General features: G+C 44.9%; 1 protein-coding gene across 4 annotated transcripts in view; it reads right to left on the bottom strand.

Annotated features, from left to right (window-relative positions):
* Window positions 1–1,257: 1,257 nt before the first annotated feature.
* Window positions 1,258–26,380, bottom strand: part of ARMH3 (armadillo like helical domain containing 3) — a 178,824-nt gene continuing 153,701 nt past the window's right edge. For 3 of the 4 annotated variants that reach the window (XM_036086236.2, XM_036086254.2, XM_078077197.1), the window contains 2 exons: window positions 5,181–5,297; window positions 1,258–2,953 (listed from right to left, as the gene is read on the bottom strand). In XM_036086236.2, the coding sequence (XP_035942129.1) occupies window positions 2,861–2,953; window positions 5,181–5,297 (210 nt within the window). In that variant the 3' untranslated portion in view covers window positions 1,258–2,860. Of the gene's footprint in view, window positions 2,954–5,180; window positions 5,298–6,755; window positions 6,820–26,380 lie in introns of those variants that run through there. The other variant, XM_078077198.1, reaches the window with a different exon arrangement.

The raw sequence follows: 26,380 nt of genomic DNA, 5'->3' as shown, positions 1-26,380 counted from the left end.
CAAAGATCAGCCCAGCCTCTAACAGGCTCATCTCAGGCCAGTGGACTACAGTTTTCTCTTCTCTCAGAAAGACTCCAACTCTCAGCCACTGCAAGACCCGTCCCTGGGCTACATTCACTCTGATGGTACCTTCTTCTCTGATCTAATGACCCCCATTGGCCCACCAGGAAGAAAAGGAAAAGAGTGAACCAGGTGTTTTTCAAGACTTTATTCTTTTGTTCCTTTTTCCCTTTCAACTTTCCTGCCCTTCTCTCTTGTGACCTGCCCTGTCCTAGATTCCTTCTGTTTTCCAGAAGATTTGGGGAGTCACTGAATGGTGTGGGGGATCCAGGTGAGGATACAGAGTGGTAAGAAATGCTTTTGTTATGAGGCCCCCTTCCCCTGGATTAGCTCCTTTTCTGAAGCCAAGGGCTATCACTGAGCTGGGCTGCCTCCAGCTCTCCCAGGAATGGCTATTGAGTGACTGAGCCTACTTGTCTGACCTTCCCCAGGCTCTTCACTGGACTACTAGAACAAGAGCCCCCAACCCGCCAGAAGGAAGGTGTGTGTGGGGGGGGACAGTGTCTGGTGGGTCTGGATGATGTGGTGGCAATGTCCCATGTGATCCTCTTGCCTGCCCAACTGCTCCTCTGGAGGAGTGACCTGCTGAGACTGAAAGCTTCAGCTAAAGTGACCCCAGCACATTTAATGTCTTCAATTGGATTTAATTTCCAAGCACTTGATTCAATTAACTCAGCAGGAATTGTGGTAGGAGTTCAGGCATGAGACGGGGACAAGCTAAAAGGATTCTCTCTGGGAGCAATGCCCTGCTCCTGGCTCTCCCCTGGCTCTGGAGGGTTCTCCACAGACCTGGCATAGACATTGGGGCATGGACAGAGCATGGGCAGCCCCTTTAGGGGGCGAATTCTAGATGATGATGGGGTTCCTGTTCAGAGTTCTTAGAACAGATATATGTAAATGGGCCAAGAGATGGACTTTAACAATGGAGGGCAAGGAGTCCTTTGCCTGTTTCATGTCCTTGTTCATTTCATAGGAAAGGAAACCATAAGCAGCAAAGGCAAGGGAGGCTATACCTCTCTGAACCTAACTGGCTTCCACTAGGGCCAGGAGACTTAGGAGGAGAGTGAGAGTAGGCAGGGGTCCCCTAGGCAGACGGGACCAGCACCTGGGAGATTACCTTAACTCTGTCTTTGAGAAATGAGGTCAGAGTAACAGAGATGAAGAAAAGCAAACGAACAAAAGACACTAAAAAGACCGTCCCGTACAAATCAATTTTTAATAACTTCAACTTGCCACCAGCTTCCAGCTCCAGCTCCTCCGGGGTTTATAACTGTGGAGAACACTAAATGCCCCAGGCTGAGCTACGCCATCTAGCGATCAGATGACTCAGCCCCTGATCTCTCAGAAATCTGCATCTATGTACGGCAGCGTGCTGGTGGGTTCTCTGGAACTCGTGCATATCTGCTCCATGTTGGAGCCACAACTCCGGTTCGCAGGGAAGGCAAGTATCCTAAAGCGATTTGAAGCTAAGTAGGAATAGCAGTCAGGGAGGTCCCAGACCTGCTCTCACTGCTGGTTTCCTGCACTTACTCCCAGAGTCTTCTTGTGCTGCTTGTTCCCTGCCAGCCTAAGGACTTTAGAAAGTGCTTTAGAAGGGGGGGAATCTCAGAGCAGCTACTTTGAAAGCAGCCAAGGGGTAGGGAAAGCCTACAGTAGTCCAATGGAGGCTGTCCAGAGGAGGAATCATGGGCCAACTTCCCAAAGGCCAGAAGACTCGCCTGTGGCCCCACCCTGAATATGGGTAGACCGAATGGCCTCTCCATGATGCTCACCTGGCCCCTTTCAGATGGAGGGCACCCTGCCCCCAGCAGGTTCTCTCCCTTCCAGGCACCAGACCACAGCAGGAACAGATTCCTCCCCAGAGGAAATTCTTAGGCAGGCTGGCTGTAAACAACAGCCGGGTGAGGGGGCGGAACAGTGGAGGGGAGCTCAGCAGAGGCAGGAGAGGCTCCCAGAGGAGAAGGTGATTGGGAAGGTGGGGAGGCTGCTGGAAAGGGAACCAGCAAAGTAGGCACCTGAGGGCTCCAGAAAACCTGTCAATGTTTATTTCACACACACACCCTAAAGACAGTTTAAACCAGACTGAAAATTAGAAGCTAAGGTTGTGACCCTATAGTGCTGACAATCAGTGGGCTGGAAGGCAGGGGAAGCTCACAGGTACTCCTGGTGCCAGGAATCAGATCCAGAAATTGGTGGCCGGACAGCAGGGCATTGGGCAGATTCTAATCTCCAGTCTCCCAGATTTAGAAAGTAGAAAAAAGGTCCTCCATTCCTACCCTACCTTGAGCTGAGCTAAGGGTCCTAACGACTGGACAGAGTGCCTGCAGGGGCAGGGGACACAGATTTCAAGCCCAGCTCAGCCCCAGGCCCAAAGAAAGCAGAACTGGCTCCATCTACATTTGAGAATCTGTTTTCAGAAGCCTTGGAGAACCACTGACTCTCAGGATGTTGGCATCATTCTAAGACTTGCCCCAACAGCCCCTGAAAATTAGTCAGCAGCCACAATTTGTAATCTCAATTGGAAATGTGAGGGGGTATCCAGGGAGCCCATGCTGGAAGTCCCCATATTCTTGAAGGCTTCTCCCTGTGCCCACCCAAACCCTCCCCAAATAAGATCATCCCTGGTTTGCCCCTCCTGGCCCCTGCTGTCCAAGCTCCACTGAAGCACGGCCTTCACCGAGAGAACTCGGTATCTGTGTTATTCTCCAACCTTGGGGACAGCCCCTCTCCCCTCAGTCCCCCTGCAGCCCAGGAGCCTCATGGGTAAGGGCAGTCAGCAGCTGCTCAGATATGCGTGGCCTCAGGAGATAGTGGAGAACTCCTTGAGCAGGACTTCCTGGCTGAGTGTGTGGAAGGCCAGGTTTCTCCGGACGTTGGTGCTAATGGATCGAACCTGGGAAAGGGTTGGGGAAGGTGAGAGGGCATAGGCAGAGAGAAAACAGAGGAGAGAGTTGGTTACACACAACAGACGGCAGTGCCTGAGGGACAAAGCCAAGATGCAGTGCTACATGTTTCTCTCTTAGGAGATGAACCTTAACAGCTATCATTTCTGCAGGTAAATCAGCAAACAGTTACGTATAAGTGGAAGGAAAGCAGAGGGGCTGAGAGACAGAAACTTTAGTGGATGTGAGAAGAGCATCTGACCTGAAGAAGTAGAGGTAAGCACAGACAGGGAAGGAGGGTGAGCTCAGGCCTTTGTCTTTGCCTTGGCCATGCAGAGGGGGACTGGTCTGGTCAGTGGTCTGATAGAGGAGGAGAAAATGAAGCCAGAGAATGCATTTCTGATCTTCTCACTCTATTTATCTACTTTTCTGGGTTGGAAAGAACACCTAGAGATGCAGCCCCTGTCTGGCATAGATGGCAGGAGTACGATCCAAGGAGGCCAATGACCGGAAGCGGGTCATACAGCTTGTGAGCCCCAGGCTTGGAAGCAGGACCCAGGTTTAACTCCCAGTCCAGCACTCTTTCCATACCACAAAGAAGCCCCCCTGCTTTAGAGAAAAGACTGGGGCATATCCCTGCTGTGTGCCCACTGCTCCCCTCACATGCTTTCTTCCCATAGACTGAGACCCTTGCAGGAAGGGTTGCCCGTATCAGTGGGGAAAGGACCTGTGGAGAAGGAATCAAAGGGCCAGACTTCCTACTCTGAGTGGGTTCTAGGAGGAATCTATCGCACTCTCGAAGGAGCATCGTTCATGGGAAACAGAAGTGAATGGTGTATGAGAGACAAAGTGGGGGAAAAAGGAGAAAAAGCATGCGTATCTACCCTGGGCCTCAAAGACCAGGGAGCTTTCCTCCAATTTCTGCTTAGCTGTGGGAAATGTAATGAAGTCATTAGGCAGGAGGCAGAGGAAAGGGCAGCATGGCAACCAGCAGGCAGCTCAAGGCCATTAGCTCCGAGTCAGACCAGACCCTCTTTGCTCCCTTGTGTCAGAGGTATAGCTATAAGGAGAACTGAGTCAGGCGTGCCTAGTACCAAAGGGCCTGAGACAGAGCTCCCCTAACTCTCTCCTCCACAGTCTTTTCATCTCCAATGTCCTACTCTCTTTGTGAAATTTGCACCCCTAGTAAAACCCCCACATCAACTTAAAGACTTGCCATGCACCCCATAAAGATGCTCGAATCTGCTCTCTTTATATTAATGGCTTCCCCCTGTTCCCAACTCACTCACTTGCAGAGCAGATCTTCCTCACCCCGGGCAAGTCCAAAATCTCAGGAATCTCACGTCAGGGTCAGAGCTGGACTGTGTTTAGTACAAGACAGATAATCTACAACCCCGCACCTTCATCACGAACACGGCAGGGGAAGGAGGCGCGTTCTACCCCAGCAGCGGGAGGGCTGAGCTATGGGAAGGAGGTGTGGCGTGTCCTGGTCTCAGCCCCCAGCCACAATGTTCATTTACAACCAGGCGGGTGGAGTGGCAGGACTGAGACAGGCAGGTCTAGCTTTTCCCCGAGAGCAGCTCTGAGCACAGGGCACGACAGAGACCATCAACAGGGAGAGCCGGGTTCTGTGGCAGTGCTGACTGGGGGGTGGAGGAGGAGGCAGAGCAAATGCTCACTGGCTCCAGGTGGCCACAGGTGGGGGCTGCAGGCAGCTGAGTGATTGGAAAGGGGGGTGGGGATGGGGAGTGAAGACTGGAGAACTAGACTGGGAGGGCACTCAGACCAGAAGCCGGTTAGGAATTTAGGAAGAAGTGTTGCATAAGGAGAAGAATCAATGATTCTCATTAGTTGCTTGGAGGACAGGATAAGGAGTAATGAGCCAGAGCTGCCACTGGGAACACACATCAAACCCCAGGCCCAGCTGGAGCTGTTCAAGGGCTGTCTCCACGGCTGCAGAAGAGAGATGGACGGGCAATGCTGCCTCAGAGAACCCTAACCCTCACCCTTGCCCGCCTGGCACCAGTACCCTGGGAAGTATCTTCTCTCACTGCCTGGTCCTGGGCTGCTTTGGAAGAGAAGTTCCACACCCAATCTCAGCAGACCCCTCAAGTCTTATTTCATCAGCCTTTGGCAAACTGTGGTTGTTCCCTAGATGCCCCGCTGCACAGTATAACCCACTGGCTGGGAAAGGGCCCTCAAGAGACATAGGCAGAGATGGAGGCAGGGCAGACTCACCAGCTCTTTGAAGAAGGCAGCTTCCTTGTGCTGCTCCGAGTAGCGCTCATACTGGTCCAGGCCATCCTGCAGCTTCAGTGTGAGCGTGTCATAGTTGGCTCGTACTACCTCGAGCACCTGGGGGAGGTCAAGGGCCAGGCAGGACTTAGGCCATTCAAACCCTACGTCACTCGGGCCCCACGCCCCTCCTGCTGCCCTTGGGGGTTGGATTCAGTCTCTCCACAGACTATGCTCACTACTTATCACCCAGAAAAAAGTCTGGCCTCAGCAATTCCTCAAGTTTCTGGGACCATTTTTTTAAAAAAGATTTTACTTATTTATTTGACAGAGAGAGCGAGCAAGCACACAAGCAGGGGGAACAGCAGAGGGAGAGGGAGAAGCAGGCTTCCCTCTGAGCAGGGAGCCCAATGTAGGGCTCGATCCCAGGACCCTGGGATCATGACCTGAGCCGAAGGCAGAGGTTTAACCAACTGAGCCACCCAGGCGCCCTCTGGGACCATTTTCTAATCTCTTCTATTCCTGGCTTTTCCTGACCCATCCCTCCTGGCCACCAAGGCTGTTTACTCTGGCTATGGTAAAAGAGCACGAGAAGAAGTGACAGAACAGTGAGTGTCTGAGCTCAGCAGCATCCTGATACCATAAATGTGTTCTCAGCCATATCTTGCAGCTTTCTTTGGCCAGGTTGTCACAGTTGCTGAGTAAGACTTTGCCAATGTCTCCTTTTTCCCTTTCTGGGAACCACATTTCTTCAGTCCCGGGATGTTCCTCAGCACCATCTGCCACTTGTTTTCATCTCTCCATGCCAACTCTTCCCATCCATTGCCTGGATCGAACTTTTGGGCCTTCCAGCCTTGGGATGTAGGGGACACTTTCTTGACTACGCTAGAGCTGACTGCATCTTTTGTTCTGATGAGGGGTCTCTCCCCTTTCTCTAACTTTCTATGGGGGGTGGATTCAGACCTCCACTGACTCCAGGAACCTTGGATCTCTGTGGTTCCAAAAGGAAGTTCTGATGTGACTTCAGTTGTTAAGACCATGAATTAAAGGCAAGGACACTTAGGGGGAAAGGCACTACATCAATATAGAAGTGAGCTGGGCAGAAAGGAGAGACCAGGAGAGGGAAAGACTGTTCACTGTGGTAATCTGGGTGCTAGCTATTTTGTAACTTGATCTGACTAGGGAGCGAAGTCTATGACGTCATGGAGAGCTCCCAGCTCAGTAAGGAACTTGGGAGGAATGAGTGAGGCTTAATTCTTTTTTTTTTTTTTTAAAGATTTTATTTATTTATTTGCCAGAGGGAGAGAGAGAGAGCACGAGCAGGGGGAGTGGCAGGCAGAAGGAGAAGCAGGCTTCCCGCTGAGCAGGGAGCCCAATGCAGGACTCGATCCCAGGACCCTGGGATCATGACCTGAGCTGAAGGCAGACACTCAACCGACTGAGCCACTCAGGAGTCCCATTGTGAGGCTTAATTCTAACAGAAGGTAGGGGTGAAGAGAATAAGCTAGAGTCAGGACTGGTCAGAGGGATTGAAGATGGCCTCCTGAGGGGCACAAAGTACCTCTAGGCTGTTCTCACCAATTCAGTCTTGTGCCAGGACATACTTCTCTTGGTAGCAAACACTTCTGCCTGCCAAGAATTTCTGAGGGGAGAGTAATGATGGTGAACACAGGGAAGGCTGTGTCCTCAAGTTTGGGGGGGGGAAGGGACAGCTAGGGCAAAGGTCTGGCCTAGGCTCCACGCTCAGTCTCCTTTCCTCCAGACACTCAGCTCCTGAAGGTCCCTCTGCCTGGCTATGTCCCACAGACCCTATTATCAGCTGGCTCCTTTGCTTCTAATTCCATTTGTCAGCTCTGTCAGCAGGAGGACCAGTACTCAGCAATGGCAGTCACCCACAAAGTAATCCAGCCCTTTCATGCATGTGGGCTGTGCTTGCAGCTGAAATATCTATAGCCAAGGTCTTGGCCCAGAAGTGAATGTCTCAAACCCTGAAAAAAGCAAAATTCCTCCAAGATGGAACCGGCCCCTAGGAACCAGACAGAACAGAATAATACATGCATTCCCTAACCCTGAACTCTGGGCAGCCTCAGCAATGCCTATGACCCAGCATCCTGGGCTCAGTCTTCCCTAAGGGATATCAGGTTAAGACAAATACCACGCTAAAGCCAATCCTGAGAAGAAGGTGCAGCATGTCAAGAGATGCTACATCCTGGGGCACCTGGGTGGCTCAGTCGTTACGCATCTGCCTTCGGCTCGGGTCATGGTCCCGGGGTCCTGGGATCGAGGCCCCGCATCGGGCTCCCTGCTCAGCGGGAAGCCTGCTTCTCCCTCTCCCACTCCCCCTGCTTGTGTTCCCTCTCTCGCTGTGTCTCTCTTGTCAAATAAATGGGCGGAATCTTTAAAAAAAAAAAAAAGGAGAGACGCTACATCCTGAGAGCCTCAGGAAAGCCGATCACCTGGGCTTTCTCCTCTTGCCACGGCCAAGTGGAAGGTCTAAGATCTCACTCAGAACAGGGATTTTTCATTTCCCAACAAATTTGGCTTTTGTCAGAAGAATTTAGTTCAGGGGCGCCTGGGTGGCTCAGTTGTTACGCGCCTGCCTTCGGCTCAGGTCATGATCCCAGGGTCCTGGGATGGAGCCCCGCATCGGGCTCCCTGCTCGGCAGGAAGCCTGCTTCTCCCTCTCCCACTCCCCCTGCTTATGTTCCCTCTCTCGCTGTGTCTCTCTCTGTCAAATAAATAAATAAAATCTTAAAAAAAAAAAAAAAGAAGAATTTAGTTCAGTTTCTTTAAGGGAGGTGAAAGCAGAGAAGGTCCTTGAGCTATCAGTTCCTTGGAAGGAAACCAGAGGCCTGGCTGGACTTAGTGCATGATCTCAGCTCTCCTCTTATCCAGGTCTTACTTCCTTTCTTCTTTTTTTACCCACAGGTAAGCTGCCCTTCAGTTCACTCAGCCTCTTCCATCTCCCACCCTACTCACCTCTCTTAAATTCCCAGGAGAACAAGATATTCTAAGTTCAGGTCTGGGCCCTAGCCCACTTGGGACTCTGGAGCAGTAGGGCTACCTTCCTATTCTAGGACTTTGCTTTCTGTAGCTTCAGACTCTAGGAACATAACCCATTTGGGCTTCACATTCCACACTGGCCTGGGACATGGCAAAGGGCAGTACTCAGGCAGAAGGCAATCTCCCAGAGTGCCTGTATCTTAGGTTTTACCACAGTTTGCAGTCTCTGGCTTCTATCTCCCAAGTGCAAGCCCACCTTCTGTCATCAGGTTGTTGGGCTTATGGGCTTCCTAGAACCACCTCAGCTCAAGGCAGCTCCAAAAGCAGAAAAACATCAACAAGCCATAGGCTCTCTAAGGAGTCCTCACACCCCCACATATGGCCCTCAGTAGACAGAAGCCTGGATCCTGGCAAAGGACCTAATATTAAGAAAGAGAACTTAATTGGGAATCCCACTCTTTTCTTTTTTATTAACATATAATGTATGTGGGTACAGGTCTGTGATTCATCAGTCTTACAAATTCACAGCGCTCACCATAGCACATACCACTCTTACTACAGATCTCAGACAATTTACTTAACCTCTTTGAGCCTCAGCCTGTCTCTCTCTATAAAATGGATTTTCTTTTTTAGATTTTTATTTATTTATTTGAGAGAGAAAGAGAGAGCATGAGTGGGGTGAGGGGCAGAAGGAGAAGCAGGCTGAGCAGGGAGCCTGATACAGGACTTGATCCCGGGACTCCGGGATCATGACCTGAGCTGAAGGCAGACACTCAACCGACTCAGCCACTCAGGCATCCCTATAAAATGGAATTTGAAGTCACCTTCCTAAAAGGACATGGGAATAAACGTTTTGATTCCTGAAAGTAACATACAACTGATAAAAACATTATCATCCCAATGGCTGCACAGCTACCTGGACAGCTCCGGGGACTCAAGAGGAACTGTCTTCACAGCCCAGGAAGTACTTACCTATTTCAAACTAAGCCAAAGAACCTATGTGTATAAATAATTCTTCACCACAAAGGAACATCTTCTGGATTTAAGTGGAAGACACAAATGGCCTCAGTTTCAAAGATCATATGCCCTCTTCTTTGCCTTGAAACACTCTGCCTCAGGTGAGGGAAGAACAAACTGGGAGTGGGGTAGGGACCTAAACCCCTCCTGAGGTCTCTAGAGAAGGGCCTGACATAGGCTTTAAGGTCAGAGAGACATAAATTTTGGTTCCATATCAACCACTAGTGAGCTCTGTAAACTTATACACATTACTTAATCTCTTTGAGCCTCAGTTCTCTTATCTGTAAAATGGGGATAACACCACCTATACTGTAAGCTTATAAAGCCAATATAAGGATGATATGAGATGATGGTCCAATGTCTGGCATATAAGGAATAGTCAGTAAATGGTTACTAATTTTACAATGAAAAGTTCTTTCTGGTATCTCCAGATAGTTCTAACCATAAGCTAGGAGACAGGGCCTTGCACATCTTCATTCAGATTCTAGTAAAGAAGAAACCTAATTTCTCTATTCAATATGAAAGCAGGCTTCCATAATGACCCCACTATCCTGAGTGTAACTGGCAATGCATTAGCAAGAAGTCAAAGAGTGTCCAGTACCCACTGCTTAACAATCTTGGTGTAATGCAAGAGGATACAGGTTAAAGGAAAACTGCCCATAGAGGCCAGTTTTGCATAATACAGGTTGTCAAGCTCCTGGCCATGTCAGGATCAGGAGGGAGAGAGATCCCAGGGCACAAAGTTTGTTTTGTTATTTAAAAAAAAAGTTAGTTCAAAATTGCTGAGGTTTCAGACACACACACCTTTCCCCAAGCACATACGATAGGCATTACCCACAGGCATTACCCACAGACCCACAGTGCCCCATTTTTTATTTTATTTTTTTTAGCAGAGCCTTTGAAATGGGAAGTAACTTCTAGCCTAAAGATAGCAGCAAAGGAGAATCACCAATGGAAAAGTTCCTGGCAAATGGCTATCCAATCTTGATGTCAGAGGTCTATGCCTTGTCCCTAAAAAACTGCTTAGTCTCAAATCTCTGGTGTACTGAATTCCCAGAAGGAGAATTAGCAGACAAATAAGTAATAGGATGTGACATGACAGCAAACTTAGGTTCATTACCTTCTCAATCTGAACTGACATCTACAGTATAACCTATCTGGGGAGAGTATATAAGGCTGCCACCAGCCCACGTCCAGCCAGGGCAACATATACGGCTTTCCCTAGAAGACAGGCGGCCAAATGAGGATGAAAGCACAAGATGGCAATAGAAACTTCTTATAGAAGAGGAAATAAACATGGAATCTATCAAGATTGCAGTGGGATGTAATAGAAAGAGGCTACAGAGTTAGAGAAACCTGGGTTCATATCTTGGCAGCATCATCTAGCACTTTTATGACCTTGACCTGTCTAAGCTTTAGTTTTTGTATCAGTAAAACAGTCATCATACAATTTTTTAATAATATTATGAAGATTAGAGATAATACATGAAATAAACATAAAAATATAAATCATGGGGCGCCTGGGTGGCTCAGTTGGTTAAGCGACTGCCTTCGGCTCAGGTCATGATCCTGGAGTCCCTGGATCGAGTCCCGCATCGGGCTCCCGGCTCGGCAGGGAGCCTGCTTCTCCCTCTGACCCTCCCCCCTCTCATGTGCTCTCTCTCATTCTCTCTCAAATAAATAAATAAATAAATCTTAAAAAAAAAATATATATATATATATATAAATCATAAGATCTAGCCAACAGAAGGTGCCAATGAATGACGGCGAATGAGATTGAAACAAAAAGAGAACTGGAAATAGGAAATACTTGATGCATTCAAATAAGATGAATGAGGTGGTGAAATGGTGGCCAGGAAGGTCTGGAGCTCTCACTAATATATAAGGAGAGTGATATGGAAGGCAACCATATCTCTTTTTGCCAAAGTGTTACTATGGGGACAGAACCATAGAAATAATAGTTCTGGAAGGAACCTTTGAAATCACCTACCTAATCCATGGCTCTCATTTCACAGTTGAAGAAACAGATGTCCAGGAAGATTTTAAAGTACCCAAAAACACAAAGCTGGAATTAGACAAGAGAGTCTTCTGACTCCCAATCCAGTGCTCTTCCTATATTGGCAAGCTAGTTTAACCTGGGGCACATTCCTTAGTTTACAGGCTAAGCTTAATTTTTCAGAGAACAAACATTCAAGGAATTCAAACTCACTCCTAAGAAGTGGGAAGCATGATCTGTAGAGAGCTGGAAAGGTAATCTGGTGAAAGCCTGGTTTGATGCTTAAGTTTTCATTACTACCAGGTCCCTCAGGGCTCCAGGACTTGTCAGTTTCCACCACTAGCAGCTGAAGATCCTGCTCAGCCCTGCTGTAGTTGGTATCAACTACCACCAAAACTGTACAGACCACTCCAAACTCATTATCAGCAAAATCTAGTTTGGGTTGCTATTTTATTTTTACTATTTTTATTTTTATTTTAGAAAGAGAGAGAGAGAACACAAGCATGAGGGGCAGAGGGAGAAGGAGAGAGACTCTCAAGCAGACTGCACTGAGCATGGAGCCCACACAGGGCTCACTCTCAGGACCCTGAGAATCATGATCTGAGCCGAAACTAAGAGTCGGACACTCAACAGACTGCACCACCCAGGCGCCCCTGGGTTGCTATTTTAATTATTTAGTACTCATTTAGAAGCTTGAAGTACAAAGGTCTTTAATCTTTCATGGGCTTCTTTGGCTGCAGCCATCAGGTGGTCTCCAGGCTTGGGACTCGGGGTGTTAAAAAGATTCAATGAGGGGCAACTAGGTGGCTCAGTCGGTTAAGCGTCTGCCTTTGGCTCAGGTCATGATTTCAGGGTCCTGGGATAGAGTCCGCGTTGGGCTCCCTGCTCAGCGGGGAGTCTGCTTCTCCCTCTCCCGGTCCCCCTCCCCCTACTCATGCTTGCTGTCTCTCAAATAAAAATATAAAATCTTTTTTTTTCCAATAATTTTTATTTATTTATTTGACAGAGAGAGAGACAGCGAGAGAGGGAACACAAGCAGAGGAAGTGGGAAAGAGAGAAGCAGGCTTCCCGCTGAGCAGGGAGCCCAATGTAGGGCTCGACCCCAGGACCCTGAGATCATGACCTGAGCCGAAGGCAGTCGCTTAACCAACTGAGCCACCCAGGCGCCCCTAAATAAAATCTTAAAAAAAAAAAAAAAAAGATTCAATGAAGACCTTCTACAATGTGACCCCTCCCCCTCTTTTTAAAGTAAGCTCTATGGCCAACATAGGGCTCAAACTCATGACTCCGAGATCAAGAGTCCCAGGATTCACCGACTGAGCCACCCAGGGGCCCCTAAATACATTCTACAATGAATGCTCATACCTTAAGGCCAATTTTCCATTCTCTGAAAGAGACTGTAACTACTCCATTCCCACTTCCATGCGCTTCTGCTTTTACCCTGCCAAACCCCTATCATAGAAAAATTAATCTCTGGATGATTTGAAACAGATAGAGTAATTGTAAGGAGGAAAGATGATAAAGGCTTTTTAGAGGATTTTCATGATAATCTCCATCTATCTCTCCCACTGGACTCTGGCTATTTGCTCTATTTCAGATGTTTATTCACTAGTTAGAGACTACGATTTTTTTGGCTCTATTTTTTTTCCATAAGGTGGGAAAAGACAGCTTGAGAGATCAGGCTCTGAAACCACAAACAAGAACATCACCAGGTGTAACTCTGCATATTGCCTTTGCTTCTCTCTCTCAGGGTTTGAGAGAGCTGACCAGGTACTGCTTATTCTACGAGCTGATGACAGAGAAATAATGAAAGAATTTGGTCCATGGCAAGTTGTTGGGAAATGAAATTAATCCCTTGCAATGGTTCCACCTTTGGGACAAACCTATCCTGGTGCCCAGAGAACCAAAAAGATTGGACTAAAAAGGTCTGCTCTCCATGCCACCTGTCTAAACTGTTCATTGCTGTAGCATAATGTCCTATCTCTAAAGAAATAGTGCTGAGCAGAGTAGGCCTTCAACAACAGTCAGTGGCAAATGGATTGCTAGAGGGTAGAGGAGTGGCCAAGTAGCTGCAGGCAGTTTTTATGGTAAATGCAGACTGAGATCTTCCTCTCATTGTCCCTGGAAGAACACACTAAGTCAGCCAGGAAGTCTGAAAACATTTTCCTTCTACCCAGTAAACTTCCTGAAGCTCAAAGGAAGATACCCTTTCCTCTAAAAATGAGAATGACCTACTCAAGGCACTGCCTAGCTCCCTTCTCTGAATCTGTTATAAGGCTGAAATGCTCTGTAAATTCTGGCAAGAGACTGAAGAGAAATTGCAGGTCTGATCCTTCCTTTTTCTCTGAAAGGACCTAATCTGTGTAGCCACCCATCTTTCCTCTACTCTTCCCAAACCAGACCTTCCCCAGAACTGGTGATGTGTCTCCCAATGAGGAACAAGCCTCTCTTCTCCCAGAAGCAATAAAGGGCTGTCCCTAACCTTGCAATTTCACCAGTGTAAGGACAGCCTCTCAGTGGCAATCCCACAGGTAACTGGTGCGGCGCTGGACTGCATGGAAGCGCAATTCGGGTGATAAAGAAGCAAAAAGACAATTCCTCCTCCTCCCTAATCCACATTTATTCTTCCAAGTTCAGAATTGGCTAAACAAGAAGCACTGCAAAGATGTTCTCCAAGTAAAGACCTTGATGGATCACTACTGGGTCTAGTTGTACTTGGGCCCTGAAAAAGAGTTTCAACCAATAGCTACTAATTTTCAAAAGAACATAGTCAGAAGTATGGCTGTATTTCACTCTCATGTGGAATTTAAGAAACACAAGAAAAAAACGATTAAAGGAAAAAAGAGAGACAAACCAAAAAACAGACTCCTCACTAGAGAGAACAAACTGGTAGTTGCTGGAGCAGAGGTGGTCGGGGATGGGTGAGATAGAAGGGGATTAAGAGGACAATTATCTTTTTTTTTTAATAAGATTTTATTCATTTATTTGAGAGACGAGAGTGCGAGAGAGAGAAAGCAGGAGACGGGGAGGGTCAAAGGGAGAAGCAGACTCCCCACTGAGTGGCGAGTTCAATGCAAGACTCGATCCTAGGACTCCAGGATCATGACCTGAGCTGAAGACAGATGCCCAACCGACTGAGCCACCCAGGCGCCCTAGAGGACATTTATCTTGATGAGCACTGAGTAATGCATGGAATTGTTGAATCACTATAGTGTACAACTGAAACTAAAATAACACTGTATGTTAATTATACTGGAATTAAAAAAAAAAAAAAAAAGAGTACGGCTCTAGAGTCAGCCTGCCTGAACTCATCCTAGCTCCACCACTTACTAGCAGGTTAGCCTGGGTGAGCCTCAGTTTCCTCATCTGTAAAATGAGGATTATAATAATGTTCTTCATAGAGAAGTGGTTGTGAGGATTAGATAAGGCAACAGATATAAAGTGCCAATCATACTACTTGACACACACAGTGCTTTACATTATTAGGATTCTCTTTCATTTTAATATAACTCCATGAATAACTGCTTTTTGTTTTTTTTTTTAATTTAAATCCAATTAATTAACATATAGTGTATTTTTTTCTAACAATCTTTCACTTTTTTTTTTTTTTTTTTAAGATTTTATTTTATTTAAGAGAGCACAGCAGAGGGAAAAGCAGGCTCGAGCCTGACATGGGGCTCAATCCCAGGACCCTGGGCTCATGGCCCGAGCCGAAGGCAGATGTTCAACTGCCACCCAGGCACCCCATAACATATAGTATAATATTAGAAATAACTGCTTTTTGGAACCTGAAATTCCAAGCCTTGCCATAAATTAGCAAACTTTCCCCTCCCTCACTTTCTGGAACAGATGTGTCTTCCATAGCCTTCCCAAAGAGGGATTTCCTGTGGAGGAAAGAATGTGTGTAGACAGGGAGAGTGGCAGGTCCTCTCCTGGAGAAACAAACACACTACTACCACTGATTTCCTTACTGAGACTGTGTCACAGCTAGATTCTCAGCCCCCCGAAGAAAGAGACCCAGTGTTACATTATAGATTTTCCACAACGCCTAACAGAGTCCTAAGAAACAGTAAACATTCAACATGCTTGTGGACTAATTTAGTAACACTCAGGCCCAACCAAAAAGGAAAGGAATTTCTCATCAAGGTCACACAATAAGATTAGAGTTAGGCCATCACAGTACACCCAGCATTCTGATAGGCTTCTAAAGCCCTCAGAGCCAAGTCCTGCCTTTAAGGAGCTAACAAGCACAATGGGGACTCAAGATAAACCACCTTGGAAGGACATACCCACAGATATAAGCACATACAGGGTGGAGCCAGCAGTGCTTAGTGTGGTTTGGAATCAGCTGCAAAACTGACCAGTGAATGAGTGGCCCGGCTGAAAGAGTGTCACGCCTTTTAAAACAGGGAAAATTAACGAATGCAAGATCTCTTTTATTTTGTCCACCATCTCCTCCACTTTACATTACTGTGTCGGTTACTTCTGAGTGCAAAATTTTCCACCAGTGTAGTAGGGCCCCTGAGATGGCAGCCACCGGGAGGGCCATTAGCTCTGACAGGTCTGGGACTCTGGCACTGACAGCTTAGGCTCTGTCAGGTCCTATCACCTGAGGGGCAGACTGCTTAAGCTCAGCCCTGATACTGAAAAAAATAAGCCCTGCACAAAAGATGAGCAAAAGGTTAAAAAGGTGGGAAAGAATATTACTTTACTTCTCAAACACATAATCTATAGCTTCAATTTCTCAAATCAGGTTTGACCCATTCTAAAATGTCCTTTTGAGGTGTGTTCAATTTAGCAATGAATTTCAACTGCACAAATTCAGCTCAACTGTGCAGGGTACTCATTATAGATAACTGTCCAAAACAATCTAAGCAGATACACCCAGTGTTCTTTGAATAGCCAGGTTCAAAGTCTTGCTGAGCTATTTTTAGCACTTTACACATTCTACCTAAACACATTTGCATCTCAGAAGATGAGGAGAAGAAACAATTAGGTTCAGGAGCTCCAAGGCTAACTAGTACCCAGAGAAGACTGTTTACTCCTTCAGATACTGTCTGCTTAACCTTCTCTTGAACAGGGCAAAGCCTGTCCATTTAGACATGGCCTAAAAGGGACACAGTGATCAAGTACACAGTTAAAAGGACAAAATGTCAGCTAGGCAGGAGCTTCATGTTTCAGTTCTCCTTGTTGTTTTGAGATTTGAGGGTGAGCCTGCGTAAATGATCAATGTAAGGCTGGGACCTGGGCCCAAGAACAGAAGGGGAAAATGGGGAAAGGGAAGTGACATCTTTTAGTGGATTATCTTAAAAAGAATATTAAAATGCTCACTATATATATAGTTTCCATTATCTATTCAAGACTCCCTTCTACTGACTGAAAGAGGAAAAAAGAGAATGAAGTAAAATGGGACAATGTATGTGAGTAGTTAATACAAGGGAAGGTTCTCTGAAAAGTGAGTGAAATTTAAAAAATTCAGCTGAGTAACTCCAGGTATACTGTAGTATTTTAAAGTAGTTCACGACTTCCACTTTCAGTCACGATGGAGTAATTGAGAACTGTGAAAGACATAACCCTCTTCAGACACTGGATAATAGGGAGTGCAGGGCAGGTATCCTGAGAGAAAGAAAACATAAGAAGAGCATGAAGGTCTTGCAGGGCTAAGGACACCCTGGAGTTTGGGGAGACAGAGGTGGCTAGAACTTGTGAGGCAGATTACCAGAGGAGGTGGTGAGGCAAAGAAAAGAGTTTCAGAAATTTGCATACTGTTCCCACTGCATCTGTCACTGATAATAAGGATTGCATGTATAGGTAAAACTCAACCAGATCAGACCAAAAAAGAGAATCTGTAAGCTCACACGGAACTGAGAGGTGTTTGAATTTTGACCATCCAGAATGAAAAGTACCCATGGTATACCTACGGCATTCCTAAAAGACCCCAGAATGGTCCCACCTTAGAAGTGGAACTAAACTAGCCCTAGAGTAAAGGCTACTCTAAACCTACCCACACAAAGATTAAAAAGAAGTTTCATGGATGAATTTGGTCAAAAGGAACAAACTTCCAGTTATAAAATAAATAAGTACTGATCATGTAATGTACAATATGTTGACTATAGTTGACACTGCTGTATCGCCTGTTTGAAAGTTGTTAAGAATGAATCCTAAGAGTTCTCATCACAAGGAAAAAAACATTTTTGCCCTGTCTTTGGTATCTATATGAGCTGGATGTTGATTAAACTTACTGTGGTAAACATTTCATAATATACATAAGTCATGTCATTGTGCTGTACACCTTAAACTTTTAAGTGGTGTATGTCAATCATATCTCAATAAAACTGGGGGAAAAAAAGATCACAACAACAACAAAAAAGGAAGTTTCAAACGGACCATGCTATTCCAGAAAGAACTTACCTGCCTTCCTGAACAAAGTCCAACACTATTTAATAAAGACAACAAAATCTAGCACTCAACTACATAACATTCACAATGCCTAGTATCCAATAAAAAATTACCAGACATGTAAAAAACAGGAAAATGTGACTCATAACCAAAAGAAGCATTAGTCAAAAGAAAGAGACCCAGAAATGAGATACTGGAATTAAAAGCAAGGACATTTAAAGAGCTTTTATAGGGTAGCCTGGGTGGCTCAGTCCGACTCTTGATTTTGGCTCAGGTCATGATCTCACAGTCGTGAGACTGAGCCCCGTGTTGGGCTATGTGCTGAGCGTGGAGCCTACTTAAGATTCTCTCTCTCTGGGGTGCCTGGATCGCTCAGTGGGTGGGTCATCTGACTCTTGATTTCAGCTCAGGTCATGATCAGGTCCTGAGATTAAGTCCCAGGTCAGGCTCAGTGCTTAGCACAGAGTCCGCTTGTTCCTCTCCTTCCCCTCTGCCCCTCCCCCTGCTCCCTTGTGCACTTGTGCACACACTCTCTCTCTCTAAAATAAATAAAATCTTTAGGGGCGCCTGGGTGGCTCAGTTGTTAAGCATCTGCCTTCAGCTCAGGTCGTGATCCCAGGGTCCTGGGATCGAGCCCCACATCTGGCTCCCTGCTCCGCGGGAAGCCTGCTTCTCCCTCTCCCACTCCCCCTGCTTGTGTTCCCTCTCTCGCTGTGTCTCTCTGTCAAATAAATAAATAAAATCTTAAAAAAAATAAAATAAAATAAATAAAATCTTTAAAAAAAAGAAATTCTCTTCATCTCCCTCTTCCCCCCTCTAAAATAAAAAGAGCTATTATAAATTTGTTCAAGTATTTAAAAAATCCATAAACGTAATAAGGAACAAAATGGAAGATATAAAGCACAACATAATAAAACTGCTGAGAATTAGTGTTAGAGAGTATCAAAAGCAGCCAGAGGGGAAAGAATATATTATATAGAGAGGAAAAAAAGAGCAGAATTCACATTTCTTGTCATAAACTATATAAACAGAAAACAACAAAATACTATCTGTGCCCCCCAAAATTTACTGTTAAGCTAGAACTCTATATCCAGCAAACACATCTTTCAGAAATGAGGGCGAAATACAGATCTTTTCAAACAATCTGAGAGAATATGTTGCCAAAAGTCCTACACTACAAGAGATGTTAAAAGAAGTCCTTCTGGCAGAAGGAAAATTACATTATCTGGATCTATAAATAGGAATGGACACTGGAATGGTAAATACATGGATAAATATAAAGTACTTTTACATAAATTTTAAAATGAGGAAAAAGGTAATTGACTCTTTAAAGCAAAAAATAAGAGCAATGTGGGCATTCCCATGTCTGTGTGCACTCCCTCATGTACCTATGTACACTATTAAATTTGGTTGTCTCCTGTTTAAGAAATAATAGTAATAATAGCAATGTATTTATAAAACCTGGAAGAAAATTTATAAAACCTAGAAGAAAAATGTATGACAACACTAGTACAAAGGACAGGACGGAGCAAATAGAAATAAATGATTGCAAGGTTATTACATGTTACATGAAGTCATATAACATTATTTTGAAGATACACTGTGGTAAGTTAAAGAGCAACCACTAAAAATAAGTGAAGAGGTACAGCTAAAAAGTCAGTAGTGGACATAAAATATACTAAAAGACATGCACTTAATCCAAAAGAAGGCAGAAAAGAAAAAAATGAATAAAGAACAGGTGGGAGAAAAAGGAAAAAAAAAAAGGCAAGATGGCAGATTTTAACTCAGCCATATTGATAAATTAAATGTAACACTTCAATCAAAAGACAGAGACTGTCAGATTGGACATAAAATTAAGATCCAAAGGATCTTCTAAAGGAAATTCACCTAAAATATAAAGATACAGATCGAAAGTGAAAAGATGGAGAAAGATATCCTTCTGAAGACACTAAAGAAAATAGAATTGCTATAGTAATATCTGACAAAGGAGACTTCAAAACATGGAATACGGTGTGCCTGGGAGGCTCAGTCGTTAAGCGCCTGCCTTCGGCTCAGGTCATGGTCCCAGGGTCCTGGGATAGAGCGCATCGGGCTCCCTGAAAGTCAGGAAGCCTGCTTCTCCCTCTCCCACTCCCCCTGCTTGTGTTCCCTCTCTCGCTATGTCTCTGTCAAATAAATAAATAAAATCTTTAAAAAAAAACAAGAAATACTATCAGAAGTGAAGAGTGAAATTTCCACAATGATAAAAGGGTCCGTTCATTACAAAGATGATTATATATATATGTGTACCTAATAAGAGAGCTTCAAAATTCTGGATGAAGCAAAACTGACAGAACTGAAGGAAGAAATAAAAAAGTCTACTATTATAGTTGTAAGTTTTGATACTCATAACTGATAAAACAATTAAGACAGAAAATCAGTGAAGAGAGAAATTTAAACAACATTACTAACCAAACTGACCTAAAGGCATTTATAGAAAACTCTATTCAATAGGAGAGTACATATTCTTTTTTAAGGAGGGAACATATTCTTTTAAAATGCACACAGAAGGAGTGGCTGGGTGGCTCAGTCGTTAGGCGTCTGCCTTCGGCTCAGGGCATGACCCCAGGGTCCTGAGATCGAGCCCCGCATCGGGCTCCCCGCTCTGCGGGAAGCCTGCTTCTCCCTCTCCCACTCCCCCTGCTTGTGTTCCCTCTCTCGCTGTCTCTCTCTCTGTCAAATAAATAAATATTAAAAAAAAAAATGCACACAGAACATTCACCAAGATAAATCATATACTAGACCATAAAATAAATCTCAGTAAATTTAAAAGGAATGAAATCAATCAATCATATTTTCTATCTACCAGGGAAAAAATAAGAAATTAATAACAGAAATTTATCTGAAAAATCCCCCAAAATGGAAATGAAACAACACAGTTCTAAATATCACTAAAGAAATGAGAAAGTACTGTGAAATGAATGAAAATGAAAACACAGCATACCAAAATCTATGGGGTGTTGCTAACACAGGGGAAATTTATAACATTAAATTTTTATATTAGAAAATAAAATCCGGGGCGCCTGGGTGGCTCAGTTGTTAAGCGTCTGCCTTCGGCTCAGGTCATGATCCCAGAGTCCTGGAATTGAGCCCCACGTTGGGCTCCCTGCTCAGCGGGAAGCCTGCTTCTCCCTCTCCCCACTCCCCCTGTTTGTGTTCCCTCTCTTGCTGTGTCTCTGTCAAATAAATAAAATCTTTTATAAAAAGAAAATAAGAAAATCAATTATCTAAGTTTCTTTTTTTTTTAAGATTTTTTAAATTTATTTTTAAGGATTTTATTTATTTATTTATTTGTCAGAAAGAGAGAGAGAGCACAAGCAGAGGGAGCTGCAGAGGGAGAGGGAGAAGCAGGCTCCCTGCTGAGCCCGACGCAGGGCTCGATCCCAGGACCCTGGGATCATGACCCCGGCCAAAGGCAGGTGCTTGCTTAACCAACTGAGCCACCCAGGCGCCCCAGGAAGGTTTTATCTTAGGTTTCTAAAGGGTCAGGTCGGGCTGCTGCAAGCATGTCACATACCTCAGCTGAGGTCTACAGGAGAACACATAGGCAAAGGTCTAAGCAAGAAAGCAGTGATGCTGATTCTTACACTGTGAAGTCTTCATGGGCATGCATGAATTTTACATTTTTATAGCCCCTGGCTTGGCACACAGCAGATACTTCTGTACTTTTGCACTGAAAAAAAATGAATCTGGGGAACTTGAGGCGAGGGCATACATTCCCTGTCTTACTGCACTAACCAAAGACACTCAGAAGTAGAGAATTCTTAGACCAAGGAGGTTCTGAGAGCTTCCTTAAGAGGTAAGAATTGGTTCTTTTTCAAAACACTTTAGCCCAAAGTGGCTGAAACAATGAAAACAAGCCAAAAGCCCAGGAACTAGAACAAATAACAACCTGGTAACAAAATCAGACTCTACTCAGTGAGCACCCCTCCCTCCACTGGTGTGCTTACAGTGACTTTCTATCCAAGATAACCTGAATCTCTCTCCAGGGCACAGTCATCCAATATAATTGTTTGGAATCTAGGATCCAAAAGGTGGACACAAATCTCTACGGATTAAAAAAAAAAAAAAAAAAAGATGATGCCTTTTAAAAGGTAACTGTTTCCTCTATACAGCCATCCTGCATATGATATGTAGACATCCCCCCTCCCCTTTTTTTCTCTCTATTTTCATCTTGTATACTTCAGGACTAAACTCAATTTCAGAACCAATGTAAGTTGGCCAATTCTCCCAGTCCATTCATGTCTTTAAAGCCTGCTACTAAAGGGCTTTCCACTGCCCTGAGATTTATTGATCTGACAGACTGGCTCTGCCCTTCAGTAACGTGGATCAGATAATGAACCTCACAGTGGGTGATTAGTGAGAGGCCATCAGCTGGTTAAAGGAGTGGTGACAGTGACTTTCTTTAATTTCCCTGGGCAGTTGCCCCACCTCTCTGACTTTATTTGGCTGATGCCCTAGGTAGCCCTTGTGAAGCTTTTCTTTGCACTAATTACAGATCCAACGTGTCCAGGCCCTTACCCTCCACAAGCAAGGCACGCAATCACACTAAGAGGCAGCCAAGATAATGGGGGTGGGGGAATCATGACACAAATATCACATCAGGCCTTCTCCTTCTCTGTGGCTTATTGTAGGCAGGACACTTCTCCCAGCTCAAACTAAGAGGCAGGTGTCTCTGTCCTCCCCACCTGAGGTTTCTTTGTTTGGAAACATCACATCTCAGGGAGGGAGAGAGAAAACACTGTCTCTAATCCTAGCTCACCAGCAATGTGACATGGGTCTCTGCCTCCCTGCCAGGCCTCACTTATCTATCCCTCCCTAAAAGACAGAATTTTTTTTTAAATTTTTTTATTGTTATGTTAATCCCCATACATTACATCATTAGTTTTAGATATAGTGTTCCATGATTCATTGTTTGTGCATAATACCCAGTGCTCCATGCAGAACGTGCCCTCCCATCCTCCCATCACCAGGCTAACCCATCCTCCCAACCCCCTCCCCTCTAGAACCCTCAGTTTGTTTTTCAGAGTCCATCGTCTCTCATGGTTCTTCTCCCCCTCCGATTTCCCCCCCTTCATTAAAAGACAGAATTTTTTAACAGAAATCCCAGTTGGGGGCTACCCACAGTTTCCCTCTAGCTGAGTGGGTGATCTTTAAGACTGCAACTTCCTTTGCACAGTATCACCGTGAAAGGTCAAAGTGCTGTTATGGTATTTAGCAAAAACATTTCCAATTAGCACAGCCTATAACAGATAAAAGTTTGCATGGCAACATTTTTGGCCTCTGATGTTAGCAGAGTGGCAAACCATCCTCTTTCTAGCACACCTTATAGAGTTTTGAACTACCTCCCGAGGAAGCGGTTGCAGTGGAAATAAAACAAAAGTTCCCAAAGATCTATTTGGAAGGAAGGAGGTGGCTAAAAAACAAACTGAAGAGGGAAGTCCTACTTATACACTCTCATCTAATAATTGGAACAAAGGATCCTTCTTAGATTAAACCATGAAAGCAAGGGCTGCTGTCTCCTGTAACCTCTGGGAAAGCTGACAACTACTGGAATTCCTATAAGCTGCAACACTATTCCTCCATGCACTGCCGATGACGCTTCACTGGCAATGAAGCCTGACGGAGGAAGACCAGAAGTTCATGTGATGCACAGTTCAAAATTCATAATTAATTAGAGAAAATGCTGTCAGTGGCAGAGATGAATATTAAGCTGAGCTCTTCACCAGTGACCTCTGCATTCATCTAGCGTGGCTGTGGGACATTGATTTTGAGAGTCTTTGTTTTGTTGCTGTTGTTTCAGCAAAATGGAACTACTACTTTAAAAACAATTAAAATTCAGTGTGCCACCTTTTAGAGTTTGACCGATATAAATACATTATCTATTAAAATAAAATCTTTTTTTTTTTTTTTTTAAACTCACCATGTTCCTTTGGTGTGTGGAAAAACTATTTCTCATAGTAACTTTGCAGACATGCTTGATGGAATAAAGAGACTCTTTCCTCATTTATAAAGTTATCATAATGTGCCAGGAGCCTCTACTTAGACATTTCTGCCTAACTGGCAGGCAAACTCCCCAAGCCCCTGTTCAGTACTTAACTTCCTCAACTGAATGGTCTCTTCCCAAACCAGGACCTTTTCCCCATCCCCCAGGAATAAGCCCTGTTATCTGTACCATTCCCGCTTCTCCTTCCACCTTCCTATCCCTGGCCTCCCTCTTCCTTTAGAATACCTGGCAAGCTCAGATTGTCACACATGCCTCAGCCTGATGAAGTGGAAGAAGCTCAGACTTCAGTGTCAGACAGACCTACGATCATGTTATGGCTTTGCACTAGCAGCTGTAGGACCATGGGCAAACTACTTAGCCTCTTTAGCATCCTCATCTATAAAATGATAACTGTGGGGCGCCTGGGTGGCTCAGTCGGTTAAGCGTCTGCCTTCGGCTCAGGTCATGATCTCAGGGTCCTGGGATCGAGCCCCACATCAGGCTCCCTGCTCGGCGGGAAGCCTGCTTCTCCCTCTCCCACTCCCCCTGCTTGTGTTCCCTCTCTCGCTGTCTCTCTCTCTGTCAAAATAAATAAATAAAACCTTTAAAAAAAAAAATAACTGCACCTACCTCAAACAGTTGATATATCGCTTAAGTAAATAACCTATGTCAAAGTGCCTAGATCAGTAACTATTAGTTGTTCCTTTCATCTATTAATGTCCTCTTAAAATCTAAGATATCATCTCTCCTTTCTCAGGCAGTGCAGCCCACCTCCTGGTCCATCCTAGCAGCACATCATCAGCCTACGCTCTTATGTGGACCTTCTCATGATGTCCTATATAACATAAAGTTGATTTCCAAGGTTAAACAGCTTGTAAGAAAATCCCTCTGCCTCTGCCTCTGTCTTTCCTGCTTTAGTGAACCCACTTAATGAACAACTCATACCAAACTTTTTTCTGCCAAACAGGTCAACTGAAAGAAAGCTGGAGTCTAAACGAAGGCAACAGAGAAGGTAGGGTCACACAGCCAATGCTGTGTCCCATGCTTGCACTCAGTAGGAGTTCGCACAGCAACCATCACTCAGGGTTATAGAGAGGCAGTGCAAGACTACAGGCTGTTGTAGAAAAACACAATGCCACGTACAAGAAACTGAGTCATGGCTATCATAGGAATCCTAAATCTCAGATCTCCAGCATGTGTCTCTGTCAAGACTGCTTTGCATGGTGGTTAAGGCCCTGCTCTAAGATGAAAAAACATCACAGGGGCTCTCAGAGTGGGCTACTCAGAGGTCTCAACTGCCCTGGGGAGAACTTTCTATCAGTGGCTCCCAGGGGGAAAGTAAGGTACACTCACCTCTGCTCAGAAAGCTCTGCCTCATAGCTTTACAGTCCCCTTCTCCCAGTCAACCTCAACAACCAGTGACGTGCTGGAGCTGACTCATACACGCTTGGCCTGTGACAGCTGACAGTTAAATTTTCAAGCATTGTGAGAGCCACTTGGCTTCACACTGGTAGCCATAGTGGGAGCATTCACACCCAACACTACAAATCAGCCCCCTTCCCAACACTCACCTCTGTCAGCAGTTGTTAAACATACACTAGCACACCAAGGGCCACCAACTCTAAAGCTGAAATATCAAGCTCCATTTCCTCATAAGCCCTGAGGCTCTTAGGATTATCTCCCCCGAGATCTTTCTATGCTTCCTCCTAGATGTTCTCAAGTAATGGGTGCCACCCAGAGCCCCTAACAATGTTTGCCCCACGGATTAAGGCTTTCCTCTTATTACTGTCTCACTCCTCTGTGGGAAAATAAAGCTAGATTTCATTAGGATTTCTAAATGCCTAGCATTTATTTGTAGTGGCTCTTATCTTAGGATCAGGAGAAAATCAAAAGGTTTAAAAAGATTACTAATAGACAGATATAGTAGCTTCCAATGTAACCTTCACTCATTCAGATATGAAGCATTTTTTGTTTCCCTAATTTACTTTAATCTACTCCTACAAATAAGTTAGATTCTTTGCTTTGTCATAATACTTTTGAAGGTACCTCTTGTAATATACAACATTATACATGCCTCCTCTGAATCCAAAATCCAAAGCCCTAGTGAGAGTTGAGATTTAAAGAGATAATGGGGGGTAAACCTCCATAAAATTCCTAAAGTAGAAAACTTAAGAATCTGGTTACACTGTCCTATGGTCCTGTGATATATAGGGATGCCAGCAGACCACCTTGCTGATCCTCCTGGAAAATTCCTAAGTCTATATGTAGAGAAATTTTTAGTAGGCTCCTGGGCCACTTGGCTGAAAGGTACATCAGCTTCAAAAGAGGTTTGTCCACTCCCAGAAAAAGGATGTATAATAGTGGTTGCCGGGGTGAGGAGGAAGGGGGAAAGGTAAGTTGTTCAACAAAAGGGCTTTAGTTTTGCAAGATGAAAAAGTTCTAGAGATCAACCACAACAACATGCACACGTCAACACTACTGTACTGTACACTGAAAAATGAATGGTTAAGGTGGTAAATTTTGCTATGTGTTTTTTTACCAGCATTTTTAAAAAAAGCTTGGTTGCCCATTAGGTCTCATCACTGCCTAGCACTGTGGCTGGTTCATCCTAGGCCTTTGATGAACACTCACGAATTGATTCAAAGGCAGTACAATTAGAACAGAGATGAGAATCAGTACATCAGGGATTATGGAAGGTGTGATGACAATTTAAATGACTGAATTGTATTCCTTTTTTTCCCCCCAAAGATTTTATTTATTTAT

The sequence above is a fragment of the Halichoerus grypus genome, chromosome 7, assembly GCF_964656455.1.
Source record: "Halichoerus grypus chromosome 7, mHalGry1.hap1.1, whole genome shotgun sequence".
Taxonomy (NCBI): Eukaryota; Metazoa; Chordata; class Mammalia; order Carnivora; family Phocidae; genus Halichoerus; species Halichoerus grypus.
Note: the sequence above shows the minus strand (reverse complement) of the source record. Positions and strands in the feature narration are given on the sequence as shown.